The 16,784-nt window shown below is 37.1% G+C and overlaps 3 protein-coding genes and 1 long non-coding RNA gene across 4 annotated transcripts; 2 read left to right on the forward strand and 2 right to left on the reverse strand.

The window, feature by feature from the left end:
- Positions 1 to 18: 18 nt before the first annotated feature.
- LOC116302559 (very-long-chain (3R)-3-hydroxyacyl-CoA dehydratase 2) lies at positions 19 to 5,185 on the reverse strand. The gene is made up of 7 exons (XM_031711892.2): positions 5,075 to 5,185; positions 4,044 to 4,161; positions 3,499 to 3,517; positions 2,950 to 3,038; positions 2,442 to 2,603; positions 1,839 to 1,977; positions 19 to 1,386 (listed from the first exon to the last, which is right to left on the reverse strand). The coding sequence occupies exons 1-7, from the start codon at positions 5,164 to 5,166 to the stop codon at positions 1,310 to 1,312; spliced, it is 696 nt and encodes a 231-aa protein (XP_031567752.2). The 5' UTR covers positions 5,167 to 5,185; the 3' UTR covers positions 19 to 1,309.
- LOC116302560 (uncharacterized) lies at positions 1,862 to 4,522 on the forward strand. The gene is made up of 3 exons (XR_016121072.1): positions 1,862 to 2,003; positions 2,101 to 3,556; positions 4,409 to 4,522. It is a non-coding gene; the product is annotated as an uncharacterized LOC116302560 (long non-coding RNA).
- A 1,488-nt stretch (positions 5,186 to 6,673) lies between the features above and the next one.
- On the reverse strand, positions 6,674 to 7,976 carry LOC116302587 (uncharacterized). The gene has a single exon (XM_031711919.2). It carries the CDS (start codon positions 7,777 to 7,779, stop codon positions 7,021 to 7,023), a length of 759 nt encoding a protein of 252 aa, XP_031567779.2. The 5' UTR covers positions 7,780 to 7,976; the 3' UTR covers positions 6,674 to 7,020.
- Positions 7,977 to 12,061: 4,085 nt separating this feature from the next.
- LOC116302551 (uncharacterized) lies at positions 12,062 to 16,498 on the forward strand. Its single transcript, XM_031711881.2, has 4 exons — positions 12,062 to 12,399; positions 13,700 to 13,771; positions 14,233 to 14,508; positions 15,317 to 16,498. The coding sequence occupies exons 1-4, from the start codon at positions 12,241 to 12,243 to the stop codon at positions 15,389 to 15,391; spliced, it is 582 nt and encodes a 193-aa protein (XP_031567741.1). The 5' UTR covers positions 12,062 to 12,240; the 3' UTR covers positions 15,392 to 16,498.
- The last annotated feature ends 286 nt before the right edge of the window (positions 16,499 to 16,784 follow it).

The following is a 16,784-nucleotide window of genomic DNA, read 5'->3' on the forward strand; positions in this document are numbered from 1 at the left end:
GTTAGAACACTCGAACCGTGAACAACAACTATTTATTTGCACCATCCATTACATTTAACAGTTACAAATCATATATATGATAAGAGAATATAAAGGGTTGAGGCACTAGCTGTCTGAAATAACCATAAGGGCTAAATTCAATCAGACAGCCGAACACTTCGAGGGTTTTCCAGGATATTGTTTCCTGAACACTTCTCCTGTTTAAATCCCTCGAAATGAAATATTGAGTTAAAACACACCGAGCGAGTGATACAAACTGAATATAATTTCCAATCGACTGGCTCAAGAGATGATTTACAGTGTGCATTTTACAATAGTTACGAAAAACGTAAAGTTTTCATGGTTCAAATGTCTTCACTGTAATAATTTAAAAGATTAAAAGTAGAATAATATACTTCAATCTTCAAATACTTAAGAATTCCTGTTGATTTTTCTTGAAAATACCTTGAGAAATTCGTGAAACAGCAATCATTGAGAACCATTCATCTTAAGAGGATTAATTACAAAAGGGTAGCCGAAATTTTCGGTGCCACCCATCACGACTCAGAATCGTTGCACTAAAATGGCTTCCTATGCGCGTGCTATTTTGTCTATTCAAGTTTTAGAAGCTACAGCAAGTTGGGCGTGACTTTTTTTACGCAATGCAAAACTTTCTCCTTTAAAAAATGTGACAGACCTGCCGTACCGTGCCGTGCCCATCGTACTCCAGCTAGGATTCTAATTGGATAAAACGTAATATCAAGTTTCCATTTGGTTCGCGGAATGTTGAGTTTTCTAACTTATGTTAGAAAACTCATTCATAATTCATGAAGAAAACACAATAGAAATCATGACCATGAAGGTGATTTTATATCGGATAAAGATTCTCGGCTACGCCTCGTGTTTTATACCCGATAAAACACTCCTGCTCGTTTATTAAACAGTACTTAGACATGTACAATATTCTTTGTATCTTAGCTTAACGCATTTTTATTAAAAATATTTATCCTTTATTAATTTTCTCTAAGAACACTGAACGGTTTTTCACATAACATTGTTCACAATTACCGTGAAAATTCACCATAAGATGGACTCTCAGTTTCAGGATCATTCTTATCCATTTGCACATATCTATCTTATTTCAACTAAGCAGTCAGTTTGAATATGGATTCTCACTTTACCAATTAAACTTTACTTATTTTAACTTCCCGATCGTTTCCTTTGTATTATAACTAACTCGCAATTATAAGTCAGCAATTCATGACGTCTGAGTTAACGAAATCACAAATGCCAAGTCTGCAAAACTGGTCTGGCGTTTTTTTTTAATCATTTAATCTTGTTTCTTTGCTGGAGTGGAAAGCACCTTTTTCCTCTGAGCAATCATGTGACAATATAACTGTGGAAAAACTGAGAGATATTTCTATTAGTAAAATCATACAGATCTAGATTCCACTTGTAAATTGTTACACTGAAGTGGCTTCTATTTGCACTGGTATGGCTTCCGTGGCTTTTTTACACTGTATCGACTTCCCATGGTCTTAAATGGTTTCGTACGCTATTACCTTCTATTGCACTTGTAACAGGGCTCCCGGGAAAAGAAAATGAAAAGGTTTCTATTAGAGTGAAATGGTTTCTATTACAGTGAAATCGTTTCTATTACAGTGAAATGGTTTCTATTGCACTGAAAAGGTTTTCATTACAATGAAATGGGTTCCATTGCACCAAAATGGTTTTCTTGGTCTATGAAATGGGTTCCTGCATTGAAATCGCTTCCCAATACTACTAAACAAAGGCTTCCCATACAAGACTTACCCAATTATTTTACCTATTATTAACTGAACTTTATTTGACCAACTTACTAGGTATATAGGAAAGCATCACCAGGATCAAGAAAGTGTAGTAGCTGAATGCAAGATTTGCTGGATTGGGCAAGGGTATGGAGTAGATGCCTGACTTGTGGACATGAGGAAGAGCAGTGTAGATAGTGAACAGCTCACCCTGATAAAAAGATTAAAGAAATCCTGGTGAGTGACAAGAATTGACCTCTTTAACTTGGCTGTAATGTTTTGCTCATTTCAAAGCATGTATTATTCCCAAGAGTATTATTTCTTTGTTTAACAGTTGCACATGAGAAGACACATGAATTTGGAAACAACTCAAATGAAGAATCATATTCAAGGGAAAGACATGGTCTGAAATGGGAGAACAATACACCCAAGCTTCTATTGAACATACAAATAAATTATCAATAATGGCATCATCACCACTACCACACTTATAATTATATTGGTCATCATTATGACAACTATACATGTATATTATTATTATCATTATCACATCAAACGCCCAAACCCATCATCACCACCATCACCATCACCACCACCACCATCATCATCATCATTATACCATCACTCTAAATAAAACTAATCAGACCTGCTAATAACATTTAAAAAATAACGTACCGAAACACCAATTGGATAAAGGACAAAAAAGAATGTGTATCTGCACCACTGTAAGGCATATGGCAAAACGCTGACCAGAGAGCAGACGTAGAACAAATATCTTATGACCTCAGTGATGGACCAAGCCATAACAAATGCTGCCACTCCCATGCAGTCTTGTACCTGTAGATACAGTAAGGGATAAGTACATATAGCTATAAAGTATATACACCTATTTCAAAAAACGTTGTCATCGCCAAAGGCAATAGGCGATATGTCATTCCAACATGGAAATGGTTTCTTTGAATACAAAGACATCGAATCAGTCTCAGCACAAAGGTCCATACTCTTGATGAGAAGAAGAAGAAGAAGCACAAGTCATTCCAGCTATTCTTGGATCTTGGAATGACATTTATCTTATAGATTTTCGCCTATCACGTATGGCCTATTGCCTTTGGTGATGACAACGTTTTTTGAAATAGGTGTATATTAGCCATTTCAAGTTTGAGGAAAAAAACTGGTTATTTACCTGTGGGATAGTGAACACCACAGCCCAGGTAAGGAAGAGTCTGGATGCAACCTGGAACCCAGTGAGGAAGACAGAAGAACGCACATAACCTGATATAAAAACAAAACAAGGTATTCTCATGACATTTTTGAAAAACCAACTACAACAAGAAACCAGCGATTTCTGACGCATTTCAATAAGTGTGCCATCCACTTCAGTATTATTTCTTTCATGATTTACCACTACAGTATGCTTAAAGAGCATTAATATGGACCTTTATCACAGAGTGCCATGTCTGTTCCCATGGGGAAACCCCCATGAAAATAAAAGCCTTCGTTTAACCACATGTTAACCTCATCCTGCAGCACTTGAATGTGAGGCCAGTGGTGTGAAATCTATTGTTCTAGTCATCATTGCTGTGCATGATAGAGGTTCATGGGTGAGACTAAAACAAAGAATCTTATTCTCAAGGAATTGATAAGTGGTCTGGAATGTAAAACAGTGACTGGGTCTAATCTGATGAACTCTAATTATTGTACAGACGATGAGATCTAATACTGCTACACTTACCCACAGCACAGTGGACAACCTGGAGAAGAAATAACAATAAAAAAGGCTGTTAAGAAAGGTTAGTGCTAGTACTTCTATAGCAGTATGTGAGTAGCAGTGTTTAGCCATCATTGTAGGCTTATCAATGGATCCATGAGATTTGTTCAGCTGATTTATATCAAGCAGTAAAATACTCGCTGCAGGTTGACAGTTCATGATGTTTAGTGTTTGGCCATCATTGTGAACACATCTCAGGGGGCGAATCTAGGATTTTTTTCAGGCGGGGGTGGGTATCATGAGTAATGCATTTCACATACATTTAATCAAAAACAAAGCTAGCGAGTGTTGGCATCAAGAAATTAGCTGATTAGAAAATTGTCGGCTCATCTAAGAGGTGGAGGGGTGCACACCCTCTGCACCAATCCCTAGATCTGCCCCTGCATCTGATAATGAGATTATTCAGGTGATTGACACCAAGCAAAACAACACTCTCTGGAATTCATAGCACATTGCTTGCCAGCCATTCCAGTGATGAAAAATAGCATATATATAGAAGACATACTAACCTCAAGTATTGCAGCTGTCTGGAATATAGACAGTGGTATTTTGATAGCTGCATACAGTCCTGTATGACTTCTATTCTTGATCAGATGCCATACACTAAGAACAAGTATTAATGTCCACCTGCACAAAAAAATTGGAACCAAGATTAATTAATATTATATAGACTAAAGATTACAATTCTTTCATTTGGTGTGCACAGATTTTCTGGTTTAAAAAATATCCATTTCTTTCAGACTGGTAATGAACAATTAATAACATGCATGCTTCCCTACTGTACTTCAACTGCAACCAATAATCATTGCGAGTTTTAAATTCTAATTTCTGTGAATGATTCTTTAATACATAAATTTTAAAATATTGTTTTCAGAGATGATGCATCTATCATGGTGTCAATGTCAGGATAATAGCAAAAAATCAGGATTGATGGCATAACATATGTATACATATATACGCTTACAAGTATAAACTCATCTAAAGCCTACATGTCATTGATATCGTACGTATCATCTATGTTAGATTGTCTTCATTGCTCTCCCAAATCATGCCAAGACTCGAACTGAGTTCAAATATTTGCCTGACAAAATAGATTGCAAGAGCAAAAACTATAAAAAGCGTTGTACTAAAGTTTCGAACATCGAATTAATAGACCAGGCAAATATTTGATTCTACGAAGTGATTTTTATAAGTGCTGGAAATGCAATGCTCTTCTCATAGTCTCTATAGAAACCTAAAAATCATACCCCAAATTTTATAACAAAAAAAAACAACACTTAGCATGTTCACTAACAAACCAGCTTAGTAGGTATTACTTGATCTTAGTTTTCTTGCTGGATAAATATTATCTTAGACCAATTTAAATATATTCAGGTTTAAATAAATTACGTATTTTTAGAATCGAAATCTTTTGGTAAAGAGTTTGCAAGGCTTTCTGGTGATCAACACATGGCTCGTCAAACCAAGTGTGAAAACCCTTCAAAACAACACCGATTGCCATGTTTTTGTCCCTAACCTAAAGTACAGAGTGTAAGCTTACCCAAGGGTTTGTAAAGCATTGTAAAGCACGAGGTATAAGGTGACTGTTTGTGGCAGACGTCGATTCTTTTTCTTCTCCGATGTTTCAGCCATTTCGTCTGAGCAGAATGAACACAGGAAGACCAACCAGGAAAATAATTTTGTCTGAAAAATATTTGGGCTACCTGTGGATTTTTAAAAGCGCTCTCACGTTTCGAATCTACCAGCCAGGCAACCCAGTATGCGCTCTTAGAGCGTCTTGTTAAAAACCTAAAATGAGACGAATTTTATATCTTCATCACCTAAGCCTTTTTCAGTGCCTTGGTCCATTGAGAATTATCTCAAATAGGCAAATATACGAGTTAAGGGCCCATTAAGAACATAGATTTGTACATGCAGCCGTAGGTACATATCGTACCGTATCGTACGTATCTGTCCTACGCTTTGTGGTTGGATGAAATTACTGGAAGTACCAAATTTCTACTCATACGAAAATTCTCTAAAGTAGACTGAAGAGGTGCGTAGCCCTTCGGCCTAGTGTAGTCAGACTTCACCCAGGATCGATCAAATTCAATCTAAAAATATTTTAACTAGTTTTGACTTAGCGTGGTACGGGGCCTAAAGGGCAAGAAGTGGAAGTTTCTAGTATATTAATCTACGGCAGGAGTCGATCAGTTTCCTTTACAGCAAAAAAAGGACCTGAGGAGGTGCTGAAAATGTGTACTATGACAAGACAAGACGACTTTCATTGTTCTAAAAGAAAGGCACAGAAAAGAGTTTATCTTTTTGTAGACAATGCATGTAAGGAGAGAGAGAAAATTGAAGATCGAGTAGCATAGAGTGTGCGTGGTGGGGTTGAAAGATAAAAAGGGAATGCTGTGTACTGTCTCTTAAAGGATAACTAAGCTCGGTAAAGGAAAGCCGTTAAGAAATTATTACAGCACAAAGCTTCTCAGTTTAGTCTAGGAGTGTGGCCATTTCTAACTATTAGTTCGACAATCTAGATCTCCACTCGTACGGTCCTTAGTTATTTATATCAAGCTATTCTTAGAAAGGTTAAAATATATCTTGTAGTTACTTACGACTCTTTTAACACTTTGACGCTCAGTTGAAATCCAATTTCAAACTGTTAGAGACGTACAAAAGAAAAATCTAGAAGAGTCATGGCTCCCACAGAAGCCCGCAGAAGACCGGTCCCCAACCAGTACCGTCGAATCTTACGATAATTCGATCGTACAACATTTTCTTAATGCTGATTTTATTTTTTTAGGAGGTTCAGTTCTCAGTCCTGGTTTCCAGAGACTCTGTCGCTTCAGTGTTTCACAGTTATCAGTTATAGTGAGAATTCATGCTTGCATGACATGTCATGAGAATTTGAGCTAAGTTAGAATTAAGTAAATCTGAAAATTTAAGAAGGTCTATAAAGAATAGTTTCACAATTAAATCGCTTTATTTTTCGTATATGTTTCATATCTAACGGATAACAAAACCAAGGATAATAAACCTCCCAATCCCACGAAAAATTATCAAAGGAAAAAAAATACTTGGATGCGCAAAGCATTTAGGGTACGCAGGATAAAAGTGGTCCCCCCAAAACACGACAATCATTTACTGCAGTATCTCAAATTTTCGAGTTTGGCTACATAAAGCCGTTTTTTATTTGTGTAAATCTATTATGTTCTGTGTCATACACAAAGACAAACAATCCTGAAGACAATTCTTTTCCAAAGTTATAAAATATTAATATGTAAACAAATGATTCTATAAAAAGCTGTTCACCGAAACTGTCCCAACACGGAGCGAACCTCTTACCTTTCGGCAGCAAAACAATATTGATAGTACATATTTAGTAATTTCTTTAAATTATAATTTATAAAAGTCAGAATTTAGGAATAATCCAGCACCAGATTTTGGTGTTATTGTTAAACGGATCAGTCACAGTTCGATGAATAGTCCGCCACAAAGAAGCTAAAACTTAGATCCCATGATTTCTCTCTTGCTTTTGTGAAAGTCACTTATCCTCCTCTCATAATTATCGAGGGCTTTATCCATCACTGCTATTCTTTTTTCTAAGTTTCCAGCGATATCTTCAGCGTTTCTCCTCCTGATCGCAGCGATTCTGATTTTCTCTCTTGCATTGTTCATCCTGCTAATATACTCTTCTTGCTTCATTGGCTTGTAATTGGAAGTAACCTCTGGGTTGCCCAGAAGATGTCTGTGTGTTGCGAGCTTCTGAAGAATCGTATAAGACATATCCTCGGCTTTCTCTCTGCGACGTTCGGCTCTTTGGATTTTATCCTCTAAACTCTCAATTTTACTTTGAACCGCAGCTTTTTTCTGTCTCATGAGTCCTGCATATTGACTTGCAGTTTGGATTTCCTTTGCCAGTTCTCCCATATCTGGCATTGGTGCTTGTAGTTTTTCTATCATGTTTAAATTCTCTTGCCTCCTTCGGTTAGTTTGATATATCTTCTCTTTGTTTATTTTTAAATCTCGTTCGATTTTCTCCATTCGTTCGTCGATCTCCTGCATCCGAAGCCTAATTCCAGGGGCTTCTTGTTTATACTTGTGAAATCGAATCTTGGCCTTTTTGGAGTCCTCTAAAAACTGCTTTCGTTTTTCCTCGCATTCTTTCAGTTCTTGCTGTAGGACGACCGCTCTTTCCCTGAACGATTCAACTCCTGTCTGGATAACTTTTTTATGATCTCCCCTCGCTACATAAGCCATTTCTAACGAACAGAATTCCTTCACTGAACCACTGACACTACTGTAATGGAAACTGAATAGTGCCCTAACCTGACCGGATGTGTACCTCTTTAGAGAGGCTTGATCACACGATTGGTGAACACGATTGGTCGGATTAACACGATGATGATAGACGTAGTGAACAATAGGACTGGTTTAATTAAAATTCTTAATTGCCCAAGCATTTATTTGGAATATTTTAACACTAGAAGCACAATTATTTCTAGCTGTGTTTATATTTGATAACTAATGGCCAAATCAATTCAGCAGTTTGGAAAACAGATTTTTGCGGAATCTGTTTATCACCTCGATGTAGGGCTCTGATTGGCTGTTCTTGCGAATCATTCTCCCTACGTACAGAACATCTCCGAAAACGTGCCTTTGATTCATTATGATACGAATTTAGGATATAAGACGTGATTTAAAAAGATGAAAAATTGATTCAACGAATGCAAATTTTCCTGACCCTTTACGCGCAAATCTCCAGATTCAGTCTTATGTGACGTTATGTGACGCCTTACCTGACACGTAATCCACTAATCTTGTGTTCTTTGACATCAATCGTCATAGGGCCACTCAACTGCCCGCTCAACTGAGGTGGTTTGATCTCTTCCTTACTTTCTGTAGGTACGGGGGCTACGCGCTTCTTTGAAGTAACTTCATTCTGCACGCAAAACAGATCCAAGAGGTAAAAAAGTTTTTTTGCTTAGTTGTTTTATTTGCCAGAATCTCTTGATTTGTTTGCTGTTTTTCTCATTCTGGCTATGGTATATATACCAGGGGTGTTCCGCTGGGATTCTGAAAGGGGTACCCTGTTTACGATAAAAAAACCCTCAAATTTGTGGACCCTGTTTATGACAAAATACATACTTTATTGCACTGAGTTCCTGTTTCAATTATCATGTCAGCTAGCGTATCGTTTTTTTACGACCGTAATAACCAGTTTCGGTCAATACGAAAGTAGAAACCCTGAATATGACAGGAAACTCAGAAAAAACTTGGAACTTGAGTGAAATTGCATACCCTGTTTATGACAAGAAGCTCGAAAAACCATATCCTGTTCAGCGGATCATCCCCGTATATAGTCCATATATGGGAGTACCCCCCCTCCCCCCGGGATCACTTTCAGTACATAAAATTTACCCTGCGTGTTATACACTAGTTTACTGATCAAGCCCACACAATTATACAGCCACTAACGAAGAGACAATAAACAGTATATAAAAGTTTTGTCAAGATTTATTAAAACCAAACCTTACCTTTGTACTGATTTGTACCTTTACCTTTGTACACAAGAACATTGCTTGGGCTGCCTGTGGAGGAAAAAGTGAGCCCACGTTCCTCTTGGTCAGCACGTAGAGCAACACGGTTGCAATCAGTTCTGCAGGTGCACGTGCCATCATAGGCTGCCATCAGCTGCCATCAGCCATTAATTGGAAAAAAATTGTTGGATATTTAAACGTAAAAGTGCTGTTGAAAATACTTAAGAAGACCAGCTGAACACGCGACATTTTCAAACATATATTTCTAAAGTAACTGCTCAAGTAAGTTGAGAATGCTTCAGCGAAAAACAGCGACTAAGGATTTTTCAAGAACGTCAGTCTCTACTGGCTACATGCTTCTTTACATGGCTGTTCGTGGAAAGTGTTATGCTTTTAATATTACCGAGAAACTTATGGGAATAATGGTCACTAAAAGAAGTTCCCTTTAAGGAAAAAAGTAAAATTTGAATGAAAACGTTTTGGACAGGGTTTTTTAAAAGAAAAATGTAAGTAAAATCCATAAGCTTGATATTGATTTTAGCTTTATAATTCATATTTAAACAAAGTCCTAATCATATTTAAATCAATCAATCAAATAATTGGAAAGGTTTAAATCTAGCTTTCAATCACATACTGTTCTGTTTGAACCCGTTCTTTATGTGCAACCTCCACCAACACATCTCTGGTAGCTTTTGAAGTATTTTGCATGAAAAGCTATGTAGTAATAGACCTCCTTGGCTTGGGCATGATGTTATTCCATTTCAGACCACATCTTATTCCCTTGAGAATAGGATTATTCGTTTGAGTTGTATCTATATCTATGGGTCTAATCATGTACAACCAAGCGCAATTGTTCAACAAAGAAATGATACTCTAGGGAATGACATGTGGTCTGAAATGCCGAGGAGGTCTATTCTGCCCATTCATCAAACTTTTCAACTCCCATTTGATTTGACCCCTTTAAATGCTGTATTTATCAATTCTTTCTCCTCACAAGAAACATAATTTAATCTAAATAAAACATTATAAAGACTCAAATGATTCTAAAAGCATATTCTTTGACACAGCCTTTTTCCCATACAGGGCCACTACAACAACAACCTTACACTGTTTGTATGGAAAGTACTGAACTTGTTGAAATCCGTTTACATGGATCCTTGCTACAGACTTACATTCTGCAAACCGAAAGTTGTCCCTAAAGCAAGGTAGAGAGAACTCTTTTTTTTGAGTCAACTTGGTGTGTACTCCTCCCCTCATTAATAATTAATAGCGCAGCGCAGCCGTGACGTCATCAATACGAAGACAAAGGCGAAATTCGGACAAACAAACTTACAAGTTTACTTTCAGCAGATGATTTTCACAGCCTATCGCAGTTGATCTTAGTTTACATGGGTTGTTATTGTAACTTTAAGTAAAAATAATAAAATCGGTTCGTATAATCCTCATAGCTGTTAAACAGAATGCAATGTTTGTCTGAATCTTTAAGCTATTTTTAGAATCAGTTGGCTGCGCTATTATAATAATAATATAAACTTTATTTAATCGGTATAAAAATGGATCAGGCAGAACCATGAGGTACTACTATATATACATTAATTTAAATATATACCTATATACATAAATAAAATAAAATAAATAAATAAATATATTTACATATATCTACTACGTATCTTGCAATTTTTATTGTTAACAATTTTAAAAATTAAAACAAATCGTAAAAAACATCTGCAATAATTGTATAAAGTCAAGATTCCCAGTTTATTTAGCAAAGTTTGTGAACAGGATTTTCTATATTTTCTAAGTATAATTTTCGAAGCTTGATTCTGTAGTCATGTTTTCTGATTAAGTGCTGTTCTTCCAGTTCCCACTCAGATTGTGATGTGTGAATTTCAGTATCATCAGGAAGTAAGGTCATAGATCCATTATTACTTGATTTTAATATATCATTGTAGTGCATGGAGAACAAGGTTGGGCCTAATACGGAACCTGTGGAACTCCATAAAAAATTTGCAAGGTCTCAGATTGAATGCCATTTACCATGAGGTATTGCTTCCAATTATTTGATAAGTAACTTTCCAACTGCAAACCTCATGCCTATTATTCATGCATCATAATTATGTGATTTACACCGGGTACTCCTCCATCACTGGGTACTGGTCTGGTACTTCCAATACTAGATGTGTCACCTTTGTCACCGGATACTGGTCTCGTACTCACAACACTAGGTACTTTCAACACTAGGTGGGTCTCCTTTATCACCGGGTACTGGTCTCGTACTCACAACACTAGGTACTTCCAACACTAGGTGGGTCACCTTCATCATCGGGTACTGGTCTGATACTTCCAACACTAGGTGGGTTACCTCCATCACCACGTACTGGTCTGGTACTTCCAACACTAGGTGGGTCACCTTTATCACCGGGTACTGGTCTGGTACTTCCAACACTAGGTGGGTCACCTCCATCATTCGGTGTGTCATTTCCTTTTCTCCCTAGTTTGCCTTCATGGGATTTCTTTACAGAAGAATACGTTTTCTTCTCATTAAACAAGTGCATTTCTCAAACATTAGCAAAGAGAGACTTTCTTACAGGAAAAAAGTTTCTCTTTCCTAGTTGAATCAACTCTTCTCAGTTTCATAGTGCGAAATGGAACAACTCACTTCTCTTTCTTACCACGACACCACCTTTCTTTTTTTACAAACATTGACAAACTTTCGATTCTCGTCAGATGAGTGCAGCCACCCCAGAAAGATGCGTTTAGTCTTTTCATTGACTTGTAGTTGTTTGTGCACACTAGACTGACAGCTAGTTTTTATGGTATTTATCAAGTACAGCCTAGAAATACTTTTCCTGATTCTCATCTTGATATACGGTTGTTACGCTTGGCTTCATCCAGCGAGAAGGAATTTTAAAATGATTTAATTCGTGCCATTACGTCAAAGATGTTATAAATGACTTGTCTGATTCACTTGTTCAACCAATCAAAACCAACTCATTGAGAATATTGGCTCTTGGAAGAGACCAGAAAAATATTATCTTCGCTTTGTTGTGAGAAAATTACTAATAACTCACTAATAACTCCTTTAAAAGATACTCTCGTAGTTCACGAGAAATACAGTCAGTTAGGACTGGTTTTAGGCGATAGTTTACAGTCAAGAAGCAACAGGAACAACCTATTCAACATGGCTAGATTTCGCTATTCCTTTAACACTCCTGCGAAGGTAATGGGGTGTATTCATGCAGCTCTTGGAGGCTTGTTGATCGTAATGGGTATCGTTGCACGAATTCAAGTTTACCATTGGACAAGTGAGATGCTCCTTGGAATATGGACTGGTGTCGTGGTGAGTTTTAAAGAATATAAGTTCAAAAGTATCGCTTTAAATCTTCATGATAGGCTTAAAACTTAAATGCAAAGAACCCGAACTGCCTTGCGTTGGAATGCAAACGTCACCCTCTTTTAAAAGTCCTGACTTTTTCGTATACCTTTTTCTTTTTCTATAAAACTTTTCCTCGTCAACATTGAAACTCCAGCACTTTCAATTAAATACTGAAAAAGAAGAAATTGTCATCAATTTGGAGACAATGTTTTGATCTTTTTAGAAACGGGTTTAAATTCATTTGAAAATGATAAGCAACAGTTTAGGAATAGGTACCGCTCTTATTTAAATCCTTGCTGGGGATACGATTCTTTAGGAGCGTAAATCTACCTTTTAATTGCTGCAGTTATCGAAATTATCCCTGCAGTTCTTTTTAAAATACACTTTTTAATTGAATTTTCTGAGTGAACTTCTTTGCAAAGGTTTTCATTTATTTAATTACTTTTTAATTAATTTTTATTTGAGGCAGTTAATAAACTAGTCGTTCATGTTTGTATTAAATATAGAAATTTATTTCAATTCTACGTGAGAATTTAATCATCCAGCTCAGTATAGAAGATGCTACAACATTCGTGTGACGTATTTAGGGGTTATCTGTTGTCGTAATGAGTTAGACGTTATTATAGAGCACTTAGTACAATACAAAAGATAGAACTAAGACCATTAATCATTTTACTTATTGTCAATTATGCCTGTGTACTCGATAATCCGTGTATTATTAGGAGAATTTACGCTTGGTGAAACATTAAGAAAAAAGTACCCGACAGTCTTTGCGCTGTTCTCTCTTACACTTCGAAAACGTTTTTTCTCTCATCCCTCTTTCTTTCTTTCTTTCTTTCTTCCTTCCTTCCTTCCTTTCTTCCTTTCTTTTTTATTTGATATTTTCTTATTTATCGATTTATTTCTTATTTATTTCTCTTACACTTCGAAAACGTTTTTTCTCTCATCCTCTTTCTTTCTTTCTTTCTTCCTTCCTTCCATTTGTTCATCAATGCTATGACTATCAATGACCAACATGTTTCTTGTGTATTTGATGTCTCGTGTGTATTCATATGTAGATTGATTCACTTGGGTGATATCAACTAAATATCCACTAAATTGCGACTATTAGTCTAGTTAATAACTATTTTGTTTTTATTTCACGGATTAAGTACCATCGCTCTAACAGGAGTCAACAATAACAATCAGGGCGCTAATTAGGTAATTAGCGCCCTGATAACAATGCTGCAAACTGTTAATGCGTTTTTTCCTTTACCTTTTACAGTTCCTGTCCACTGGTGCAGTTGCAGTGGTTGGTGCTTACCGCAGGATGGCGATGAAGCAGAAGAGAAGCTACGTAAGAAAAATATGGTTAATCTAGTAACAATTAGTAATGTATTTATTCTTGGGGTGCATATTACGTCATAGCCACCATCTTGGTTGACGATAACAAAGCATTCCTCATTAGCTTCTCTTTTTAGATCAACCAACATGGCGGCTGTTTCATTGTTATTTATATCTCAAGGGATTTCGAATCACGTGGTTGCACCCCAAGAATATCACTGAACAAGCCCGATTGGCTGTTAAAAAATGATTGTTTGACTTGCAAGCATGCTGGATGAAAAAAATGCTCGTTAACTCTATTCACCACCACAAGTACAGATGTCTCGCAACTCAATGTGGTCGAAATGAAAGCAATGAGAAGGCGCTGATGACCTCCACTGACTGTGCCTCTGTGACCCATGGTCGCTAAGGCTTACCCTATTTTTATCTTAGGGATAAATAGTTAGACTTATTGGTGTATGTATGTTTCTACAGATCATCACGTTTGTCATCATGTCCGTCATTTCCCTAATCCTTGCCATCTTTGTCGTTATTTGCTATGCTATGGCAGTCATTGCATTCTTTGGTGGAGAAAAGATGGGTAATTTCTCCTGGTACAATTGGGATGATCGTGCCTACACCTCGCAGAACGTTAAAAAAGCCAGGGGAATCACAGCAACCATTCTTGCTCTTGGTTTGAATGAGCTTCTCATTTCGATCGTCTCTTTGATTCATGGTTTGATGTGCTGTTGTCTCAGGAAGTGGCATCAGGTACGTGACCATGCTCCTCCCCTCCTCTTCTTCCCTCACCTCCCTATCCTTACTAGTTCTCGCTCTCTCACCCTCCCAACATCAGAAAACGATAGAGAATCGCAACACATGAGCACGCTCCTCTCCTCCCCTACTAGTTCTCGCTCTCTCACCCTCCCAACATCAGAAAACGATAGAGAATCGCAATACATGACCACGCTCCTTCCCTCCCCTACTAGCTCTCGCTCTCTCACCCTCCCAACATCAGAAAACGATAGAAAATCGCAATACATGAGCACGCTCCTCCCCTCCCCTACTAGTTCTCGCTTTCTTACCCTCGTGACCACCAAAGCAATGAAAAATCACAATACATGGCTAACATGGCTATACTATCCTGGAATAGGTATTGCGTGCATGGACAGGGTGCTCTAGGAAAGAGCGCGAAAAAGTACAGTCCAACATCATGCATATGGCACTGATTTTCAGTTTTGGATAAGTGTCGTCTTTGAGATTGCGCAAAAACGGGGACGGAGCAAAATAAAAGCAACGCAAATGTTATTATAAATAACTTTGCTATTTTTTTTGGAAATAACTATTTTGTTTACAGCTTGTATTATATCCTACGACGTTCTAGTAACACTTCTCCGTCGATATTGAATTCAAACGAATGCGCGAGCCCCCTTCGAATAAATCCGATCCATATTTGTCGTGTTGTATCGGGGTCAATTTTTAGTTCTCGAGGTTCTTAGTAACGCCTATTTTTCTTCCAATTCCACTGAGTTGCTTGATTTCAAGATGAACTGTCTAATGATACTTTATCTTTCAACAGCTCAAGCATCAAGAGCTAAACCACAGGAATAGTACCTATTCTGATCACTATAGACATAACGCAGAACGCGAGTAACAAGACACTGATACAACAAGGTACTGCGCATGCTCGGAATATGGCCGACACATTGAAACAGTGGACTGCATCGGACTGCATGAGAGAACTTTAGGGAGTAAATGGTGAGGGCTGGTGGGGGGAGGGGTAGGGATAGGTTAAAGGGGAAACAAACAGCGGGGGTGAGCGCCTTTAAGATCATCTTACTCTATTTAGTATTAAATTTGTATTTCAACCTTTTAACCAATGCATACTGTTTCTATTGTTTGTGGAAAACCTTCTAATGTTTGTGCTAAAATACTTTTCCCTTGAAAGCCTCGACTTATTGACGCTGTTATATGCAGTATTTTCCAGCGGCGATGTTTATTTTCTCGGACAATTAGGCGCATGCGCGGCGTACAGTTATTGGGAACGAAACCGAGTAGTTCTGGGTACGAGATTAGTGTCCACTGCAGTAATACCAGTTTCGAGCATGTGCAGTACATTTAATTTCTATCAGTGTGTTTTTAGAATATTAATCTCGTCTACAAATTATTTTTGTAAATCATATAGTTCGCCTTACATGTTAAACAATTTAGACCAGAACTTGCTTTGTTTCTACTTGACCTTTTCTATTTTAATGCAAGCATTGAAAAACGCGCTAAAATGGAAAGATATCCAACCGTTATGACACTGAATCAACCAAAATTATCCATCCTTAATCTTGCGTAAATCCTACAAACTGTATCAGATATCATTAATCGTATTTCGTAACACGTACAAATAGGCTAACAAGATATTTTAGAGGGTCAAATTATACCGATAAAAATATTTTAACAAGAGAAAAATAACTAGTTAATTTTTAAAATAACATTGGTAACAAACGTTTGGTGCATAGGATTGTGGGACTGTATGAAATTAAGACGAGGTCACAAAGCTCTGCTAGAAAACGTTGTTGACCCACAATCCTATGCACGACGTAATCCTTACCAGTCTTTCCTTTGAAATAAGTCAGCCAGTTAAATTAAGAAACATAAAATTTTGTTTTATCACAGGCGAACATGTATTATATATTTTTTCTTGAAATGCACTTAAAAAATATTTGTAAATTTGTCACTTTTGTATTGATAAATGTAATATCTTATTGAACAGACCTCTTTAGCTTGGGCGTAATGTTTTCCCATTTCATACCATGTGTCATTCCCTAGAGTATCATTTCTTTGTTTAACAGTAGTGCGTGAAAAGACACATGAATATCGATACAACTCCACAAAGAATCTTATTCTCAAGAATATAAATTTACTTCCTCCTAACGATTCCATACCGCCATCTTTTCTTTCTCTTTCTAACGGTTAAAACCCACCAAAACCATGAGATACAAACAACAAAAATCGGTAAACTTAAAACTAAAATAAACTCTTAGCAGCTTTCGTCA

The sequence above is a fragment of the Actinia tenebrosa genome, unplaced genomic scaffold, assembly GCF_029948245.1.
Source record: "Actinia tenebrosa isolate PJP-AT-01 unplaced genomic scaffold, QUT_ActTen_1.0 PGA_scaffold0__85_contigs__length_37466705, whole genome shotgun sequence".
Lineage (NCBI taxonomy): Eukaryota > Metazoa > Cnidaria > Anthozoa > Actiniaria > Actiniidae > Actinia > Actinia tenebrosa.

What these genes read in the sequence shown, in the direction of transcription:
- LOC116302559 (XM_031711892.2), bottom strand. Translation starts at nt 5,166, where the DNA reads ATGGCTGAAACATCGGAGAAGAAAAAGAATCGACGTCTGCCACAAACA. An exon ending in AATGCTTTACAAACCCTTGG is followed by an intron (nt 4,162 to 5,074) that starts GTAAGCTTACAC and finishes TTTTTTGTGCAG; the next exon opens with GTGGACATTAATACTTGTTC. An exon ending in TGGTGTTCACTATCCCACAG is followed by an intron (nt 2,604 to 2,949) that starts GTAAATAACCAG and finishes CTGTATCTACAG; the next exon opens with GTACAAGACTGCATGGGAGT.
- LOC116302587 (XM_031711919.2), bottom strand. Translation starts at nt 7,779, where the DNA reads ATGGCTTATGTAGCGAGGGGAGATCATAAAAAAGTTATCCAGACAGGA.
- LOC116302551 (XM_031711881.2), top strand. Translation starts at nt 12,241, where the DNA reads ATGGCTAGATTTCGCTATTCCTTTAACACTCCTGCGAAGGTAATGGGG. An exon ending in GAATATGGACTGGTGTCGTG is followed by an intron (nt 12,400 to 13,699) that starts GTGAGTTTTAAA and finishes TACCTTTTACAG; the next exon opens with TTCCTGTCCACTGGTGCAGT. An exon ending in TGAAGCAGAAGAGAAGCTAC is followed by an intron (nt 13,772 to 14,232) that starts GTAAGAAAAATA and finishes ATGTTTCTACAG; the next exon opens with ATCATCACGTTTGTCATCAT.